This window comes from Rousettus aegyptiacus, unplaced genomic scaffold, assembly GCF_014176215.1.
Source record: "Rousettus aegyptiacus isolate mRouAeg1 unplaced genomic scaffold, mRouAeg1.p scaffold_m13_p_5, whole genome shotgun sequence".
Lineage (NCBI taxonomy): Eukaryota > Metazoa > Chordata > Mammalia > Chiroptera > Pteropodidae > Rousettus > Rousettus aegyptiacus.
In genome coordinates, this window is record NW_023416308.1 from 93,641,053 (window position 1) to 93,663,624 (window position 22,572).

General features: G+C 34.2%; 1 protein-coding gene across 1 annotated transcript in view; it reads left to right on the top strand.

Moving 5' to 3' along the window:
* Positions 1 to 22,572, top strand: part of LUZP2 (leucine zipper protein 2) — a 390,662-nt gene that overhangs the window by 314,640 nt on the left and 53,450 nt on the right. Inside the window, exons 8-9 of the mRNA XM_036220762.1 lie at positions 12,449 to 12,523; positions 21,574 to 21,738. Of these exons, the coding sequence (XP_036076655.1) occupies positions 12,449 to 12,523; positions 21,574 to 21,738 (240 nt within the window). The remainder of the gene's footprint in view (positions 1 to 12,448; positions 12,524 to 21,573; positions 21,739 to 22,572) is intronic.

Genomic DNA, 22,572 nt, shown 5'->3' on the forward strand with positions numbered 1-22,572 from the left:
TTGAGCACCAACTATGTGTCATTATCACATTTAAAAGTGTTTTTAACCCTTACAAAGACCTTTGAAGTCATATTATAATGTAAAGATAATAGTCAATCAATTTTTTGAGAGACTAATAGTGCCAGGTACTTTTCCAGGTGCTTATATGAGTCATCAGTGAACAAAAGTTCCCTACTTTTGTAAAACTTACGTTCAAGTAGATATGCTAGCCAATACTTAATAAACAGAAAATTTATGTAATATATTAGAGAGTCCAATGCTATAGGAAAAAATAAAAAGTAGAGAGGAATAGAGGATTGGGAATTCCAGGTGCGAAATGAGGAAGTTTGCAGTATGAATAGTCTAGAAAGTATTCTTTAAGCAGGTGACCTTTGAGCCAAAATTAAGAGTGAGGAATTTGAGAGGTATGGATGGGCTTTGGAATCATCAAGACATGAGTGTAAATGTATTTATTCTGCATACAGTGTGTATATATATATATGTATATATACAGTATGTATATATACACATATATAGTATGTGTATATATACACACACATATATAGTATGTGTATATATGTATATGTGTATATATGTGTGTGTGTGTATATATATACATACCTTCACAAACTTCTGTTCGCACATCTAGCAAATATGGAAAAGAATACTTACTTTGTCTGTTTGACTATTAAATATATGTGTAAATTGTTTAGAACATGATTTGCATACACTAAGCACTATTCAGTGTATGTTAAAAATAATAAAAGTTGCTAAAAAAAGGCAGCTCATGTTATATACAATTGCATGATAAATGAGATTTTGACATAGGTTGTAAAGCTCTTTGTCCCATCTCTGGGCTAACCCCACATTTCTAGGGCTTCAGATATTCCCCCAGATTTTTGCTTACCCTTGTCATTGCCAAATTATGTGTGGCATTTGATTCTACTTTTAAATTCAAGTGAAAAAGAACAAAATAAGTTTGTTGGTAAATAGGCTGTGAAAATATATTAAAAATCTCTACTATAAAACATTAACATGAATTTAAAGAAAAAATATGCTCTTAGAGTAGTAGGGAATTTGACAAGGTGGCATGTAAATGTTTCCATACCTGCTGTTTTCAACAAAATTCAGTTAGTGGAATAAAATTTTTTGAAAGGATGTTTAGGGAAAGCATCCAGAGCAGCTGCTGCACTTTGGCAGTGACAAAATTAAACAATTGGCTTCATCCAGCATTCAAATGGCAAGAGGATTTGCATAAATAGAGGGGATCATGACATTCGAGCAGATTCACACAGGAAAAAAAAAGTACCTATTCAAAATATTTACAACTGACTTATTTCTGATATCGACAACATTTTGTGCTGAATTGTATCCACCATCCCTCAGCACTCTTGTCAGTATTGTTAATAAACTGTCAGTTCCTGTGCAGCCACTGCCTGTCATGTCAATTAACTGCCAGAGAAAGATTCACACGGTGAACTAAAAAGGCTCCTTGATGAACGTTCTTTGGACTGGTAAAGTTTGCTCTCAAAATCCTCAATTTTCAACCAAATAGAGAGTCCTTGTAAACACTGGGGCTCCTCAGATACAAATGAGGAGAAAAAAATTAAGTGCTCTAGAGAAAGATAAGAAACTTGTTTTCTTAGTGGCATCGGCACCAAATATACTCACTTGCTCTTTCGTCTATCCAATATGTATTATTCATTCACTAGGTATCTGGCACAGTTCTAACAATTATCTATTCGGTGGTTGGCAAAATGGAAGCAATCCATAATGTGAGTGAGCCTACTGTCTATGAAGGAATGAGACCTTAAAAATCAGGTAGATAAGTGGATAGATGATAACCATGATCGGTAGAGATGAAATTTAACCAGTAGGCATTAATATAAGCATACAAATTGTTCAAATATTAAAACACTTCTATATTGACTAGTAAATAACCTTTTCCTTCTTCATCCTAGCCCTTTTCCTGTAATCCTTTATCTCTCCCTGGCACTTAGCTTTCTGTCATTAAGCATAAGGGCTCTGCCATAACACCCTGATAACCTCGCACTTCTCTACATAGGTCACATAGGCAAGGCTAACCTATAGTTTAACCCACGTCTTGGTGGAATGTCCTGTGATGGAACATAGAAAAACAGGTGGTCTTCTAAGAAGCTGTTACAAGACTGTTTCCATATACTTTCCTATCCCACAGGAGGCTTCATAAAGTAGTTTCTTATCTGCCTTTCTAGAGCCAGTGAGGCATGGCACTTTCCATATCACACCCCTCCTCCTCCTTTGGGTACAGCTGTGGGCTATAAAACTGGTCTGCTATAGTTAGAGCTGGATCCACTATGACAGAAAGACCTACAACTTGTCTGTCATATGCCACCGCTGGTTTGATGTCATCCAGTGACACCAGAGGTATGGATTGCCAATGCCATGCTGATCATCCTTATGCTTTCACTGTGAGTAATAAACTGTTGAAATTGATTTGGGCACATGTCTTTTTCCATTTTCAATGAAAATGTCACAAGCCTGCTTTGGAGCTGCCACAATGCCGCTGCTTAGGGACTGCTTGACTGCCTGACACCCATCAAGCCGGGAACTCCCAGGGTCCTGCTAGAGCATTCAGAGCAAAGTCAGATTTTATTGATTCGTGTTTGTACCATACCAATTATTTTTCTTTACATATCGTAACTGGTGAAAGTAACAGAAAGAAAAAAACAGTATATCACAAAATATAACAAGAATGTTAAAATGATATTTGCAGTTTAGAAATAAATCGCTTTGAGAATTAGCTTTTCAGCGGGGGAATAGGGTATTTTCCCCAGGAGCAGGAAGTTTTTCCATAAATCCAGGCAGAAAAAAACAGAAACATTTGAAAACTCTGAGGTGTGTAAGAACATGCCTCATTCCATAAACTACAGAGAAGGCCATTTGCACCTCATGTAACGCACTTTGGTCAAACTATCTCTTCTTCTTTTCTGACTGCCTATTAAAACACTTATAATTCCACCCATAAAGCTGAAGTTTTTGAGGCTTCAAACAGAACATCAATATAATTTTGTTGTCTCACTATGTGAAAGACAGTTGATTGTTTTAGTGGTGAATACAGAAATGTTTAAGAAACACTTTAGACTATGAGCATAAAGATAGGGATGTTCCTTTATGTCGTTTTACATTTGTAACTGATCTCATATCAGAGTGTTAAAAATAGTATCTGGTAATCAAGATGTGAGGAAAAAAAAGATGTGAGAGAAAAAGGTAGAAGCAAGGAGTGAAAGGAGAGAGGAAATGAGTAAGGGCAGAAGGTGCTCTATTTAGAAAAATATAAAATTTACAAAATGTCTGCGATTAATTAGCCTTGAAGTAAATTATCTGTTGAAAGATTGAATGAGAGAGGCAAAAGATATAATGAAGAAATTATATACAATGAAACACATAATAAAAAATAAAATAAAGTATAATCTACAAAAATTAACCAAACAATATATAAATTCTAAATTAACAGCATACATTTGTCATGCAACTTCACACAGGCCTTCCTGAAGACTTGTTCAGGGTAATTTTAATGAAGAAGATGGATACATTCTAAACTAATTGCATGACCAGAGGTAAAGGACAATGTTATTATAGGCCTAGCTCAGGTGGGGTAGATTGTCTAGTCAAACAAAAGTAATAGTCTCTCAAGATAGCATAAGAACAGATTGTGCAAAGTCCCAACTGAATATGAAGGAGTCTGCATTTTATTGTAAAGGTGATAAAGAATAACAAGTGTTTTTTTTGTTGTTTTTTGTTGTTGTTGTTTATTTTTTGTTTGTTTGTTTTATCAAAGAGAAACAGGTTAAAAGAAAGGTTCATTAAAAACAAACATGATAGATTATGCAGAATGACTTTCTGGTGGAGTCAAGGGAGAAAAAATAGAGACTAAAGGTAGTGAATATAATGAGGCAGTTGCAGCAATCTAGTAAAGAATGGAAATGAGGAAATTCTTTAATAGAAACAGTACAGAAAAAAAATTATGCCTGCTTGAACATGGGCAGAAAACTACCTTTGAGACTGCAGAAGTGTATACATTAAAGATCTTGACAAGGGAGGATTATCTTGGATTATTGGAGTGGTGCCAATGTAATCGCAAAAGTATAAAAATGAGGCAGAAGAGTCAGAGTCAAAGAAAGACATGTGTCAATGAAAGCACAGGTTTGAGTGATGTGGCCACAAGCCAAGGGATGTAGGTAGTCTCTAAAGCTGGAAAAGGCAAGGAAGAGAGTCTCCCTAGAACTTTCAGAGGAAACCAGGATTGTCAACACCTCAATTTTAGCTCAGTGAAACTTATTTTGGTGTCACTTCATATTTAATGGCCTTTTTCTTAATTTTTTTTTTGATAATTCCATCCAGTGAAATTTTCCTTTCTAGGATTTCCATTTGGTTCTCTCTTATAACACACTTTATCTTCAAAGATTACCTATACCTTCACTAATTAAGAACATATTATCTTTAATTTCTTGATTATATTTTTAATAATTGTCTAAAATGTTTCCCTGTTATTCAACATAAGGGCCACCTAGACATAGGTTATTATTGTCTTCACTTTTGTTTAATTTGGGGTCATATATTTCATTCCTTTGAATATCTGGTAAGATTTTATTTTGTGCTGGAGATTATCACTTATACATTACAGAGATTCTGGTTTTATTTTCTTCGGAAGATTGTTAATTTTGTCCCATTGTGAAATTAAAATACTGGCATTTACCTTGATGTAGAGGTGGAGTTATACTTTGTTAGTGAAGATATATAAGAAGTCCAAGATAATAGAAAACTCCTCTCATCTGCCAGAGCTAAGACTAAAAAAATATACCTAGATCCCCACCTGTCAGAATCCTGTCTAGATTTTAATTTGACCTTCTTAAGGAAAGCCTAAAGTAGACTTTAGGCTGGTAAATGTTTATGTAGTAAATATTTTAGTCTTTGCAAACTATATGGTCTCTATGGCAACTATTCAAATCCGCCATGATTGCACAAAAGCAACTAGACAATACATGAATAAATAAAGGTAGCTGCGGTCCAATAAATTTTACTTAAAAAAGTAGGTACTTGGTCAGATTTGGCCTTTGGGCTATAGTTTACCAACGATTCCTCTAGTGTGTGGCTATTAATCTAAAGATGCCTATGGTGTTAATAAGGTTTATGAATGTCTATAGAAAGCCAGTATCCTTCTGCAGATACTCAGCCTCTAGTGTTTCTGTTCTTCTCTCAGCCATTTAATAGTTACTTTCTGACTAAACTTGTGGAATATATTGTCCTGCGTATGCACAGTCTAACTCTGCCAAGGAATGGCAAGACATTCCCCTCATGCCCCACAGATTTACTTTTGGAAGCCCGCCTCTGCTCATCTCACTATTCTCTCTGCCGCCCTGCTCTGGATACTCCAGCCATCTACTCTGACCCAAACTCTCATCACTGCCTCCACAGTTCAATGCAACTACAGTAATCTGCTCGGGCCACAGCCCTTTGTTCCTCAGTCTGGAAATTGTTCTCAGGCAGTCATGGGCCTCACTTGGGGAGGGGGGCGGTTCCCATATTTCAAGTTTCATAGCCCAGTGTAATTAGCTCATAGCTGTTTATGGAAAGAGGACTAGTCCTATATCAGTTACTGTGTCCCATCTATAAGCAGAAGTTTTGAATCTTTTATTTTTAAATAACAAAAAATATAAATATCTCACAAGAATAATACTTCCATTTGTGACAATGTGGATGGACCTAGAGATAATTATGCTAAGAGAGATAAGCCAGACAGAAAAAATTGAAAATCGCATGATATCACTTATATGTGGGATATAAACCTAAAAGCAACAAACAGACAGGACAAACAACACAGAGACTCACGGACACACACAATTGACTAGTGGTTACCAGAGGGGAGGTAGGTGGGACAAAAAGGAGGTGAACATATAAGGTAATATATATATATATATATATATATATATATATATATATATATATGACTTACTGTTAAAATGTACAGCTGAAAGTTACCAGATTTCATTAACCGATGTCACCATAAAAAATTAATTAATTAAAATAAATAAATCTGGATCAATTAAAAAAATAAAGAGCAAAAAAATTAAAAATAAATTTATTTACTCACACTAACTGAAAATGCAAGGTTCATTTGATTTCAGGTATGATTAGATTGAGAATTTTTCAAAGTCACCAGATCATTTCAGAAGCCACCAGTAAATACCTTCTTGTCTCTGGCATGATGTTAATTAGATGTCTAAACCCAATTACAATCATTCGACTAGAGAGCTGAGATATAGTAATTGCTTTCAGAAATTACATCCCCATCTCTGAAAGTAATTGTTGAGATAACCTCTCCTAAAATGTATGGCTGAAAGAGGATATAAGGCAGTTTCCTCCAAACTCTAGGTGTTTTTGAGGGGACAAAAAGAATCGATATCAAGTACATAACCAAAAATGATCTACAATAGATTTTCTTTAAAGGGCCATAGGTGCCACATGCATATATACATACACGTGATGGCAGTGTGATACTTATAAAAACTTAAATTTGAGGAAAATTATATATATATATAATATATATATTTACTCATTTCCTAATGGAGAGGTTTATTGAACTTTATAACTTTGATATATTAAAATTTACTTTAGTAGCATTTACAACCACATGTTATGCTAAGCTATTCCTGTGTAATGTGGGATCAGAATTTGATTCAGTCATTCAATTCCAAGTCTCTCAGTATTACTCCCAAGTTAATAATGTTGAAGTGAGTAGGTGTTGCATCGAAGAATATGATGGCCAAAGATAATCATGGTACTAAAGCTTTATACTTTTGTAAGAGTAAGGAGAAGCAGGTAGAAGTTATTGACTTTCTGACTCCTTAACTCTACAGTGAAATGAATTGGAGACGATGGTGGTGGCGTGGTGGTCTGCATTATATCTCTAGAGTCTTATTCACAGCTTCTAGGTTAATGCTGCTGAGTAGCGCATATGTTCTTCATGCATATTAATAGACCCATCACATTTTCATAAAATAGTTAATTCTATCATTATCCTTTCACCAACTGCCAAGTAAGCCCTACTGGTACTTGAAAACATCTCTTTCACAAGTTTGTTTTCCTCACTAAATGAATAATCTTAAAATCACAAAATTACTCCAATTTCCTTAGCGATCTCTAAATATTTTTAATCTTAAAGCTTGTCAATAAATTTTGAGCATACGTCATTCAATACATGTATATTTATTCATTATAAATTACATACACTCATATCTTTAGTGGTTGGAATAACCAGCTATGGATTCAAACTGCTTAAGTTTGAATTCCAGATCTGTTATTTCCCAGCTATCAACTTGAGTAAGATATTTAATAAATCTGCATCTCAGTTTCCTCATTTAAAAAAGATAAAAAAAATACTAGTTACCAGATACAGTTGTTGTGAGGAATAGATATAAAAGTTCAAGGTCGTTGTTATCAATATTATCACGTGACTATTTTACTGCCACATTAAGTACATTATAAACATAATCAACATGAAAGAAAAACAATGAGGATATTTTCACATATTTTATAATACCACCTATTTTACAATGTTAAAATCTAAAGTTAAAATGTAGAATTTCTAATGTTTTCTTCTTATACTCCAGTGGAAAATCTCTTATACTCACTATCTCTATTTCTGCATCATGTGCTGGAACACACCTGCATGTTCTTATTGGTCCCAAAATGTAGAGCAAGAACCATATTGTTAATAAGAAAGTGGTAAAGCTATGGTTAGAAAACCTCTAACAATTAATTTCTGACCTTGTTTTGCTGATGCCATCTAAAAGCTTATTATAATGTTCGCTGTTACCTCCAATACCCTAACACACTCAACCATTGTAGTTCTCTACCAACCTATATCCCCAGTAGTTGAGTTACAGTAGTCCTCTGAGTTTATTTATTAAAAGTCTTCAGTAAGCAAAACAGTAAGAGGAAGCTCTGTTCTGAATTTCCTATTTAGAATTTATATGCATAGTTTCCTCATTTAGCCCTAGATAGGACAATTTCCAATTTAGTCTTTCTAAGCAGAAAGTTGTGCCAGAAAAGAATCTGGCTAGACATCATTATGCTGATACCCCATGGTGCTTCTTCTGTTTTATCAGAAGTTGAGCTAACAGATTTTAGTCAACTTTCAAAAGACTGTACTGGTCCTTATATCTTCTCAATTTAGCCCAATATAGTTTAGTATTTAATTTTTTAATGGTTTTTACTCATTATGTAGAAGGCACAAATGACTGAAAAAAAAGTTCTAGTGACCAAAACAAAACAAAACAAAAAATGTGCTAGTCTCTTATATCTTGGTGCCTAAGCTGTTTATCACTCGCTTGTATTTAAATCAGTCGTCTAGAGTGTGTGAGAAAGGGTAGAACTATTGTGACTTACTCATACTGCTTTCTGTGCCTTCAGAAAACAAACATGTGCGTGCACACATGCAAACACACATCAGTGCATCTTAGGTGGTATACTTGGTTTAAGATAAACTGTGATTTGGGACTATATTTTCTTTGTTCCTAAAAAAAATGGTTTTCTGAATGGTATTATAGAATCTGTTTGTTATAATTTTATATTAGAATCTATGCTTGGAAAAAACTTACACGGTCTGTTTCTCTGGTATGTTTACTATCCTTGATAATGAGAATTTTGGAGCCAACACGTTTCTTTTTATACCTGGCTGCCAGAAGTCTTGGGAAAAAAAAATTACATCTTGGCCAAGACAAACGGATAGAACAGTGTGGCCTCCATGTCGGTGCCTCCTTCTGATGTCACTACTCCACATGTACCTTCACATTCCATTCACAAGATATATATGCTTTCCATGGGTCTCCTATGTTTATGTATGTTAAAGATTTTAACACTTTTAGTGTTAAAACTGTTTCAAGTCATTTTTACCAGAGGTAAGAAATAAATGTTTCTATGTTCTGTAAACCTCAGGGAAATTCACCAGAAAATTAAAAAAATAAAAAATAAAAATGATAGCTGGATATTCTTACTAAGAGGGCAGGGGTAGGAAAGGATTAAAATATATTGTGTCAATTAGTTTCCAGAAATATTGAATCACTAACCTAAATTATGAATGATGAATTAGAACCTTGCAGATTTAGCCAATTGACAAAATTTTCTAAGATGAGTTATTGAAATTTCAGATAAAATTTAATTCTTAATATTAGGTCCTGTTTGTCTCTTGGTTATACATCTATGTTTCTTAGGGGGAGAAAATGACAGTTTTTGCATTAAATAAAAACAGTGATACCATCCTTCATAATCTTGAGGAAAACAACAAGGAACAGCTCCAGAAGCAATGGACTGAATGGTGGCACTAAACCAGGCCCCAGGGTTTTGTGGTCTATAAAATCTCGGAGCTCTGTAATTCACTTTTTTAAAAAAAGTAAATTAAGAATTATGATATGGACTCTAGGTTCTAAACATGTCATAAAGCTCAAATGAAAAAATGTGTGGTGTTACCTTGATTAGGAAGAAGACACTGACTTCTCAGGCCACTCTGAGGAACCCCTTCCCAGTCTTGTATTTTAACTTAGACACACTTTCAGTTTGTCAGTTAGAATCTCATGTTATGATTTTAACTCTATGTAATTGCTACCCAATTTATGTTTTCAACCTTTATACACAGATGCTGTTACCTAGTTTGTGAAAATTAATCGCTTCATAGATATTTATTCAATAATTGAATGTGAATGAAAGTTATTCTAGAATCATGACAAGCTCCTCTTAAGAAATCCTATCTTTTATTTCACAGGAATTAAATTGAGAAAACGAGTACACTTGGTTTAAAATAAATAAAATTCACTATCTGGTAAAGTACCCTGTTTTTCATAGGTCTTCTGATGGTGTAACACCCACAGAACTATTCTTGTTTTATATAATTTTATAACTACTACATCTGAATTAATCCAGCCACTGATCCTTTCAAAACTAAGACTACAGTTTAATAACATGGGTCAGTATCTGCTATTCTTACGATTGTTTTTCCTTATTCTTTTGTTTAACTTTCTGTTTCCCAAGATCTCTTGGCTACATTTTACCAGGTTAAATGAGTTCTTAAAAGAGGTAAATACTTGAAAACTTGGGAACCAACATATTTGTATTTTGGTCAGAATTCATTCTACCTGCACTGATACACATTTTCTGGATTGCTATATTACACACACACATTCTTTAGTAGGCATTCCCTACTTTGCATGATAGGATTTGGGCTGAAACTCACACAAGATGGCAGACGGATGGACGCAAAAGGAACTGCACCTATTTCAGATGCTCTCTGGACTGCAGATAACTGATGACAACATCTTGGAGAAAGTGACTGCCCACTAAAGAGGACCCTAAAAAAGAAAATAGCCTGACAACATGAAAAGAGTTAGGGAGTGGGATGTTGGATGGGTGCCCAATACACAGGAGATTGTTAGGCAGCTTGGAGGTTCCTTCCAGCTGGTCACCAGGAATGTCAAGTAGCACTGAAGCAGGCATGGAACAGAAAGAATTTCCCCATAACCACTTTCCACTGAGGCCAAATTGTGGCTCCTCCCTGTCATCCCTAACTCCTGTGCCAGGCTGAGGAGGTGGGACAGGTGTAAGGGTCACTCTTCTCCTTCCTTCTGTTGGAGCTCACTCCCATGGAAAGAAGCTGCCTCAGGCAGGGCTTTTGGTGCCAGGGACTATCACAATGTGAGTCCCCAGTAGTCAGTTTCTGAGGAACATAGCTGGGCCAGGGGCAGCAGCGACAGGGAAAACAGGGTGGCCCAAGCCTAGAGCTTGGAACCTGAAGCTGAGACCTATGGTCCTGATGTCCCCCCAATGTGGGGCCAATGGTGAGAAGCTGAGAAGGACAGAGACCAAGAGGGACAAAAGAGTTAAGGGTCAGGTACCAGGACAGGGGCTCAGGGCCCACTTGTAGGTACCCTCTTACTGGAAGCCCACTTTTCCTCAGCTCTCTATCTCTCTTTTCACTTTTATTCAGAATGATTTTCTCTGTAAGTATTGTATTTACATTTATAAGTACACATATGATGTATTGTATATACATGGATTACATAGCCATTTAGGGTCAAGTGCCACTGGAAAATTATTTTCTACAACAGTGAAGTATGGAGAATAACACAGATCAATTTAAGAGATGATAACTAGACATATATATATATATATAAATTTTCATAATCGAGAACAGTATCCTCACCCTCTCCTTCCTCCTAGATATTCTCTGTAGGGCAGAAAACTTTAATCAAGGATGGAGTTTCAGGGTGCTTGTGCCCAGCCTGTGAGGGAGTGGAGTGATGAGCAACAGACAAATGGGACATTGGTTGTTAGCTGTAACCTTTCTATAAGCCCACAACATCATAGCATCCAGAGAGGTGATGTCCTGGCCACTGAAAAAATGATGAGCCTCTTGCTGTAGATTTCTCTTTGGCAAACTCAATTTCCTTGCCTTATGACAACATCAGAAAGATCTTCCTTTCCAGCTTTAGATTCTTTTTATTGGCTAAACATAGGAGGTGGCCAAAGTCCAGCGGTATAGAGAGATTCTGAGCTGTGAGGTCCTGAGTCTCTCCTGCAGACCCTTTATAAACCTGCTGAGCATCTTCTTGTCACTATATAGCTATAAAATACAGCTAGAAATTGGTGGAGGCAGGATTTTAAAACACACCTTCCAAATCGGAGGCCATTACTCTTTTAATAGCACAATTATGTCTTTTGTGAAGGGACAGAGTTCTGGTGGGTTAAAGAAGTGTATTAGACTAAAATTCAATAATAAAAAGAGTGAATACTATTATATTAGGCTTCTCAGAATGCTGTAATGAAATACCACAATATGAGTGACATAAACAACAGAAATGTATTGTCTTGCCATCCTGAGTGCTGGAAGTCTGAGATCAGGGTGTGGCAGATTCAGTCTCTAGTAAGAATGCTCCCTGGCATGCACATGGTGGCTTCTCATGGAGTCCTCACATAGCCTTAACTCTGTTTGAGCCTGGGTGGAGGGAATTAGGGTCCCACTTTTTGTAATCATTTAATTTTAATTACCTCCCTAAAGGCCCTATCTCTCTACATACAATCACATGGGGGTGTGTTAGAGCTTCAACATATGAATTTTAGAGGAACATAATTCAATCCATAGAACTAGAAACATACTGGTGAATTTATATTACAAGTTATTTTCAGGGACTTGAGTTGGAACTTTGCAGCTGGATGTTTTGTTCCAGTGCATATTTAATGCATATTCATCTAGAGTACATCATTTTCTGCAACGTAACCAAATGACCACATAATACAGAACTTTTAACCTGATTTCTAAGTGAATTTTCTAAGATAATTTTTTTTCTCTATTCTTTAGCAGTGAATGACAGAAGCTTAAAGTGGAGGAACAATTATAGAATTTACTGAAAAGCTTTACTTTTCCTTCATTTGACAGGCCCAGCAGCTTACTGATCTGGAACAAAAATTAGCTGTGGCCAGAAATGAGCTGAAGAAAGCATCTTTTGACCGGGTAAGTTTACATCTATGCACCAACACAACTTTGGTTTTAGCAGACGAAGCTTGGGTATGTTTATTGTTTCCCTTGATTTATTAATACAGATCCAGATGCAGTGCATATAAGATGATTATAGAATTTCCGAGTGTTTGATATTCCCTTTGGAACCCAATTTTTTCCTTGTTTTTGGCTGCTGCAGTAAATTGAGTCAAGGTTCAGGCTCTGTGAGTTCACGGCTTAATTTTTCGCCCTACTGGGTATATTTGTTCTATAACACCATAAATAAACATGCTTTAAAGCACCAACAAACATGCCATGTATTAACTCTGGATGAATGAGTTATAAAGCAAATGGAAGTAGTCATTGACACTTTTCATTTTGGAAATCTTAAATCAGTGTTCTGCAGGTCAAGGCCTGAAAGAAAGTTGTTCTCTTAACCGTGAACTCTATTCATATAAAGATAATGTGAGGGTGGGTGACAGTCCATCTTTATAACAGCTCTATTGAAATAAAATTCACATGCCATAAAAGTCACACATATAAAGTTCACAAAGTTTTGCTACCATCACCACAACTTACAGAAGATTTTCTTCACCCCTTTACCTCATCTATTTAATTTTTGTTTTATTAATTTCTCATTGCATTACAATTGTGTATGGTCGAGATAAGCCACAATTCCCACTGGATGCCTATCTTTGCCTTTGATAGGTGTCATGCATGGAAAATAGGTAATTTATATATGGAAGGCAAATATAATATAGAGGAAGGAATTGCTCATAAAATTTAGAATTACTTTTATATTGCTTAATAGTTATGGTAAAATTTCTTAATACCTCTCACTTTATTTTCTTTTTTCGTTTTTGAATCAACTTTACAAAATTACAGGGAATAAATAAATAAATAAATAAATAAACAAACAAATAAAATTTTCAGAGCTTTGAAAGACATCAACAACAGATTCAAAAATATAAGTATTCCACAAGCAGTCTAAATACAAAGATAACTGTATTATAGTCCAGCTATTGATTGTTGGATATAAAAAAATATGAACTAAAACAGAAAATGAATAATAAAGTGGTAGATATCAACTTAAGTATATCTGTAATTGTATTTTTTAATTGGTCAAAATATTCCAAGTATAAGACTAAAATTATAAGACTACATTAAACAAAAACTCTATGATTTATACTAAAGACACTTCTAAATATAAACAGAAGATCTATAAGTAAAATAATAAGGAAAGAAAAGATAAACTATGCAAACAATAATAAAACAAAGCTTGTGTTTAAATACTAGTATCATTCAAAGCAGACTTGATGTTAAAAATTTTTAGTGTCAAGAAGGGTGTTTGATATGGTCCAAGAGAATGGTATAATGATCCTAAATCAGTATGCATACAACAATATTTCTTTAAAATGTATATAATTTTTTTTTTAGCTGAGACAACCCTTGATTGACCTCGCAGATCACAAGAACCTCGTTAGCTTACAATCCTTTATTTTTTATCCTTTACACCTACAGCACCTCGTTTTCCTTGGTGGCCTCCCATCCAAGTACTAACCAGGCCCAACCCTGCTTAGCTTCCAAGAGCAGACAGGATCAGGCCATAGACTTAAAATGTATATAAATTTTTAAAAGTACAATTAAGACCCATGCACTTTTTTATTATCTGCTATATTTAACGCAATTTTTTAAAAAAAATAACAGATACTTAACATCACTGGAAAAATGAAAATGTAAAAAATAATAATAATAATGAGATAACATCTCGACACCATCATCGGTAAAAATTCAAGTCTGATACCGTATCAAATTCTGATAATGTAGTGACAGGAGTGTAATTATTAAAAATCAGTTATTAAATGTGTGTATCTTAAAATTTGCACTTATCTATTTGTAATTGGAAACATATATAGGGACAATAGAGCAATAACTGTATTAATAATAAGAGGAAATAGCATAAATGCTTATTAATAGAATTAATATATACATTTCATATATTTTCTGTATCAATGTTGATACATCTATGACATATACTGTTAAATGAAAAAAATTCAAAATTACATGTGTGGTATGTAACAATGGGTCAAATACACAAAATGTATTTTGTTTTGACTACATTTCAGATAAAAAGATAAAGCAGAAAGATATACATCAAATTTATGTGCCAATTGCCTTTGGGGAAAGACAGAGTGAAACAACACTAGGCATGCTTACAAATACTTCTGGTTTCCAAATGTTTTATCTTCTAATAATTATACAGACACAGATAGTCTTTACTTCATATACATAATCAATAATGCATATATGTATATTATATGCATTATATGTAGTATAGCATATGCATTTATATATACATTAGATACATGTAATGCATGTGTATGTATATATTATACATATATATGCACATTCTTATATATGTTTTATAAAATTATATAAATATCATATATAACATATATAATCAAAATGATGCTTTTTAACATTTAATTCAGATTGACATTTACTTGATATTTGTTGTATTTGTTATGTTGTTCCCTATATGCTCCTATATTTTTCCAATGAAATTATTTTTAAAAATGAAGAAAGTGTTCTCTGCTATCACAAGCTTTTCATTTTTGTGATCACAGCTTAGCAATGATTTTACTTAGAAAAATAAGCAAGTAAGATGATTGAATTCATAGACTTGTTTTGCAATAATAAATATACTGTATATATTTAGCAATTTCGTAAATTGGGGATTGCCTCTTAACCACCACTTTGAACTGTGCATGTTTTGATACAGAATAGAGGAGATGGAACCTTTAAGCCTGATTCCTTTTAAAACTCTTGCTGAATCTCCTTCTTACTATGAAGTGGTTCTGAAGAGCCGGGCTAAAACTACTTCCCAGGGACTTGGTTCTCACACAGTCATTTTCTTCGCTGATCTATGACCAAAACCTCTTCATAACTAACAAGATAATCTAACAGGATATCTACAAAGTGTTGCAATAAAAGAATTAATAAGGACATTTAATGAATTCTAATGATTTTTCTTTTTAAGGTTTAGGTCTTTGGGACAAATGTTACTTTTGAACGAATAACTAGATATTTTAACAACTTTACTCCTGTGTGACTGTCATATTTGATGTTAATTTACCCAAGTAATTAATATAATACTTAATAGTTTTAGGGAAGCCTGCCTGATTTTGTAGACTATGTAAAATATAATTCATTTCACCAAGATTTAGTTTTATGAGATTTTTTAGATTTATTAAAAATCCTTTACATCAATTATGCTAATCTCCTACCATATCCAAATCATGCTACATAATATTACTTTTGTAAAAGACTCTTTGTAGTACTGATGGAATCAGAAAATTATAGCTATGTATAATCCTAAAGTTCAATTAGACCATCTTAAAATTTTTTTTTTCTTTTGAAATCCTTGGCATCCCTGGCACAATTCTGGTCTATGCTTTAAGTCCTAGAAAGATGTTGAATTCCCAGAATCCTGAGACACCTTAGCCTTTTCTGAGTTTTTTAAAATTCTGTTGCAGTGTTTTTTCTTACATTAAATCTTGTTCCTGATTTGACTTCATGTAATCTATTTAGTCAGTCAATAGCTAAATTGGTTTGAATGAATGCCTTTTGTGTCACCACCATGTACTAGGTGCTATGAGAAGCAAAAAATACTTGATACATGATGTCGAGTCCCACATCTCACAATTTTGGGGCACGTCTACAATTAGAAAATACTCGTATGCAGAGCCATGTGGTCATAAAAGCACAGAGAATGAACATGTGTATTTTGAGTACATGTGGGTTATACAGACTGGTGTAGTTACATAATACTTTATGGGAAAATTATAGAGCTTGGGGTTAATGTAGAGTTTTTTCTCCATCTTATCCATTTTCTGCTTTTCTCCTCCCCATTTCTACTCCTTTCTCCATCACCGTTTACCTAGACCACACCATCTCACAGTCTGGATTCAGCGTGAGAGGCTATATCCTGCACTGTTTAAATAAAGGCCTCCAATGTCAATCTGTGTTCAAGTTATAACTTTTTCCAATGAATGACTGTGTTTGAATCCCTCAAACTCTTTATGCTTCACTGTAACATGAAATAATAATAAAACTTACATTATAAGAGTGATGAGAAAATTATATGCTTCAAAAAGTAACATACTGCGAAGAATTTTTAATACCTGCAAAACACTCAGTAAGCATAGGAATCATCATCATTATTAGTGAACGAGATCATGGAGATTGCCTTTCTGTGATAACAATTTCTCTCTTTAACCTTCAGTATCTTGTCATTCCTTTTGCTACCGTGAACTAATAGTTTTCTATTACTAGAGGTTAATTTCAACGAATTTCATGTAAGATATATATGGGGCTCATAAACTGTAGTCATAAAGTCGGGTAGAAATGCTATTTCACTTCAAAATGGATAAAAAAATTTCAGTTTAATGAAATTGCTCATCACCTCTCTCTATCATCTTTATACCTTTATTTGAGACTTCTTTATGCTCTTCAGGTGTCTAGTTGCTAAGAATGTTCTACCTGGGCTTCAAATAACTTTCAATATCTCATAAATATTATGAAAACATCTTTATATTCCAACTTGGTTCTCATAACATTTTTAATGATAGAAGTCTCAGTTTACTATCCTAATATAAATAATAATAACCTCAAAATCTGAGACTCGACCTTTGGTTTTCAAACCATCAATTATTTATTTGGCAATATCTTATAAATTATAGTTAGCCTCAGCTACTGGAATGTAAAAGCAACTTTATGGTATGAAAACTCTCTCTCAAACTTTCATATTAAAAAAAAAGTTTCTATCGCATCTGATCTCATAAATTTTCACTCAAGAAAGCCTGCATAATACATCCATATTACAGATGACACAAGATAGGTGACCTACATAGACTTTTGTGACTAAGTATTAAAAGAATGAGAACTCTTTTTGCTACACTGCGTCTGGCACATAACGGGAGCATGATAAATAGTTATCGATTAAATAGACAAATGAAGATTAATTAATAAACATGCTATTCATTCTACATGCAAGAGACCTAGAGTTCACCTAGAGCAGAGAGCCGAGAATGTTAAATGATCTTTCAGGATATACAGGATTTTATGGCGGAAATAAAATTAAGGGGAAAGCCTTTGGAGTCACAACCTCTCATGGTCTTTCCAAAGCCAGCAACTGATATTACACCCAGATCTCTCTGAGGACTTCCATCTTCATGTAAATGAATTAAGATAGACATGAATAATATCTTATGAACATTTATTTGTCAGGAGATGAGAAATTTGTCTTTGCAATGTGTATCTTGTTGTTCATAGGGAAAAAAAATACATTTTTCTGAAAAAAGTACTCACAAACACACAAAAAATACCTTCTAAATCTCCCACCATCTTAAGATCATATATGTGCACAATAATTTCTTATTTTAAGTTTTATATATTATAAGCACAAGCTGTATTTTAATGTCAAAAATAATACATTTCTTATGTTATATAATATGTAGGATAAAGTGCAAAGTATTTTGTAATTTTCTCATGTAAAATGGCAACTATGGAGGATTTGCTTCATTTATGTTAACCAATATGTCTTAAATTAGAAACTGGTGATGCTGTGAAAAAGGTAGATAAATGATAAACATATAAACAGTAAGATAATTTGCAATGATAACAAAAGCTACATAGGACATAATTTAAGAAATGTGATAGAGACTTTAAGGAAGGAGTATTCCTTGAAAGGGTGATCAGGGGCTCTGTTTCCAATAAGATAATATGTGAGCTGAGACAAAAATTTTATTTTATTTTATTTATTTTTTTGAGACATAAATTTTAATTGGAAATTTCCAACATAGCTATTTGGGAAAAGGTTCTGCAGACAGGGGAAACAGCAAGTATAAAGACTGAGATGCACATAAGCTTGGAATGGTTGATGAGCTATACAGAGAAGACATTATGACAGGCAGGTATTTATTAAGGAGTTTCAAAGCAAATAAAACATGGTTTGGTGTGGGCAGAAGGCAGGGCAAAAGGAAGGCTGACCTTAGGAGGAAATAGATTATAAGATCTAGGGCAAAGTATATTTATGTCATTCAGATTGTATTTCATTAGGCAATGTCTTATTCCAGTGAACTTCAGAGTGTACAGAAACTTGCAGTTTCAGACTACTATTAGGAGAATGAATGAAAATGTAGTGATATTATGATATAAAGTCTTTGTCTGGGTCTTGCTTATGGAACTGGATCAAGCCAAACCTGAAGAGTGTCTATAACAGACTCTAGACTAGACTAAATAGAAAGCTGAGGATTTTGTTTGTTTGTGTGCTTTGGTAAAAATCTGACTAAGTTAGGGCAGGTATTCCTCACAGCAATCTGCTAACTCTGGCAGAAAAAAAAATCTACAATATAACCAAGGACTAGAGCCAGAATCTAACACAGGAGGCAAAGTCACAGGCTTATGGTTCAAAAGGGAATAAAATCAAAAGCTAAGAGATTAAGGATAGGCTGAAACATAAGAGCAAAGATAGCTTACTACAGTGGCTATGAAAAGTGAGGAGTTGGAGGTCACATCTAGATGATATTGTTTCTATTATTTCAGATGATCCTGACAATGTGAGAACAGATGAGATGATCACACCAAAGTTCAGACAATTAAAAATATAACGTATATACACATCCCTATTTATGGTTTTATTCAGTGTTTGAAACTATTAATTCAATGTCATTTGTTATTTATTTTCAACATCAAATTTCAGCCACTACTTTGGAATTTGTCTCTTATGGCAACGTATACCTTAAGCCTGTTACAGATACAACTTTTAGATGTATAGTGTGTTAAGAGGAGCCAAGATATAAACACAGTGAACACAATAACCATCATTCCTTCCTGCATAATCTGAGCATTGAATTCTACATTTCAAAGCCACATTAGCTTTAAGTCCTGGTCAAGACCTGCTTGACACTGTCGCACTAGCTCTATTTTCATTGTCTCACTATAATATGCAAAACAGAAAACAAATTTAAGATGTTCAGCATCATCTGGAATATCTCACTCCTGACATAGCTCCCAATGCCATGATCTCCTATTCTGAAATGAGAGAAGGGAAGAGTTAGCCAAGATTATGACAAAGAACCAATAGGAAGAGAAATCTGAACTATCAATTCATATTTTTATTGGTATAGTTTGTCAATTTTTTCCCTGGCATACAGACACATTTTCACCTAGGTTTTTAAGTTATTTATCCAAAAAAACTTTTTGTTGAGTCTCTTATAATGTTTCAGGAATTGTGTTAAGTCCTAGATATACAGTTCTAAACAAAATAGGCAACTTATGCATGTGTGTGTATATACATAATTTAAAAATAGGAAAAATTATATGGAGGAAACAACAGGATCAGTCAAGAAAAGTGATGAGATAGGGGAAGGGGAAGAATCTAGGGGCTCAGAAAAGCAAAGAAAAGGGACCCTTTTGAGTAAAAAGTCATCATTCTGCTTAGCCCCCTTCTGTCCACTTAACATTCCTTCTTCCTAGTCCTTATCAGATTTTTATTTTGTCTTAGACAACTTGACAGGGTAAGATTAATGAGAAGGAAATGCATGTCTGCCCTGTGTCTTATATTTTCCAGTTGCTGCTCTTATTGCTTTTTTTTTTTAATCTCTTGACATGACCAAAGAGAGATTTCTTAAACCATTATTCTGAAGATAGATACTCTTGACTTAAAGATAAATATGATATATCGAATGTGAGTAGAAAGCACAGAGGTAGGCTTTGGGAAGGATCTAAGTCAGAGTCACTGTGACCGTGAGGGCTTTAAAGGAGACAAGAAATCGGGGAGCATGCTATGTGTAGGTGTATTTCTGACATAGTAATAAAAGGCTGTAGTTTCGTTGGGCGTATACAACTTGGACAGAAAGAGAAAGCAAACTTTCCTGCTTCATTGATCCATGAGCGCACTGAAAAGATAAACTCCATGTGTGCCAACTTGTCCAGGGATCTTGGTCCCAGTGACTAATCTCTCTCTTCATGTCTCTTGAAGCAAAGGTCACATTACATGTCTTGAAATCAATATGTATGTGACAGTTTCTTATTAGGACCTATAAGCATGTCCTAAATTACCCCTGAGTTACCATGAAATTTCCAAAAATTTGTATGTCTCTCTTCACTTTAGCACCTGAGAATCTTTGTCATTTGTGCTCAGCTTTATATTATTATTGTTATTATTATTATCTTACCAGCATTTAAAAATATTTTTAGAAGTGGGAGCTGACAATCAGATATGAGGTAAAGATGGTTGTTCATGTTAATACAGTCTACTTTATGATATAAACCAAAAATAAACTAGTATAAAAACATTGAACTTTCTTTTCTTCATAGTAAAATAATAATAATGTCAGCTTCACAGGTGTTTGAAAGCGTAAAATTATTCCTTGCATGTGAAAGTGCCTAGAATGTTATGGTATATTAACATAAAAAAGTATTAATGTTACCATTTACAATCACAGAAAATTTACCTCTACCTCTTAACAAAGCCCAGAGGAAATAAGGGTTTTATCGGAAACAAACTTGTTTTACTACCCTGTGGGGAAATTGAGGTTAATCTGAGAAACACGGGAGCTTACATTGCTCAGGGAGCGATTTGTAATAAAAGATGTTGATAGTAATCAAAAGATGGCAGATTTCTAAGAAGGACATTTTCTACTTCAGAGTGACCCTAGAGTACGATGTTTTTTTTTTGTTTGTTTTTTGTTTTTTTTGTTTTTTTGGGGTTTTTTTGGCCAGCAAACCATGAAATCATGCCAATTTAAGGGAGGAAAGTTAAACATGTTTCTAAATTTCAGTGTTCAGAATATATCATGAACCACATTAGCCCCTAAAAACAAACTGAGTGTGTGCATTAAATAGGGTGTCATTAACAGAATTTATGAGTTAGCAATTATGTTTGAAAACTAATATGTATTTGTGTGAGGAGTGAGTGTAGACTAGGAGGAAAACAGAATCTAATCAGATAAATGATAACCAGAGCTATATGTAAAAATGGTGATCTCTTTTTTTTGTAGGAGTCACAACTAAAAGCGATGAAAGAGACTGTAAACCTCTGCCTGTCAACAGTTTTCAATGATCAGCCATCCCCGTTGAGTCTAATCAGGCCGAATCCAACTCATATGTCATTTCTACCCAAGGCAATGGACACTGTGATTCCAGCCACAACGATGAAAAGCAAGGTACACTTAATTTGTGTTTTGAAAAGTAAAATCAAGTGACGTACTCTGTAGAGTTCACTCTATACAGTCATCAGTGTGGATCCAAGTAAGATATCGAAGTGATTAAAAGATCAGAAAGTAAATGGAACATAGTAAACCAATTTATAAAGTTGCTGTTGTCAGCAAAGAGTCAGCAGATTCTTAGGCAGGGTCATCTAATTGTAAAGTAACAATTATTATTGTTACTATAATTATAATAATTATTATTCTATTCTAAACTTTTGCTTAAATAAAAATAATGCTAATTATTATTATCTTACAATTAGTTAAAAGAAATACCTTGTATTACATTAGAGTGGACACCAGAAATTTAATACAGAAAATATTTTCTCCTAGGGTAAACCATCATGCTTGCAAAAGCAGGTATATTTTTTTTTAAAATTAAGTCCATAGTTCTCCACACTGCAGGCACATTGGACTCACTTGGGATACTTATAAAAAATCCTGACACTTGAGACTCAATCTATTCGATTAAAATTTTTTCTGATTGTGCTCCAGTCATTAGTATTTTTCAAAAGCTCCCCAGGAGATTTTGAGACCAACTGACAAGCAAATCTTTGTCTGGGTCTCCCCCACCACCCTACTTCAGAGAGAGCACAGGGGAATGTCAGTACTATTTTTGCCTCAATCCTCAGGACCTTCAATTTATAGGATCTACATTTAAATAAATCCTACCAATCTGAAATAGTTATTAGAGAACAGAGTTTAGTTTCAGGCAGTATATATTTATTGGAAAGTGCCGGCTTTCATATCACCTGCCTTAGGATCTCTCCCTATTAAAATAAATGTTATAGA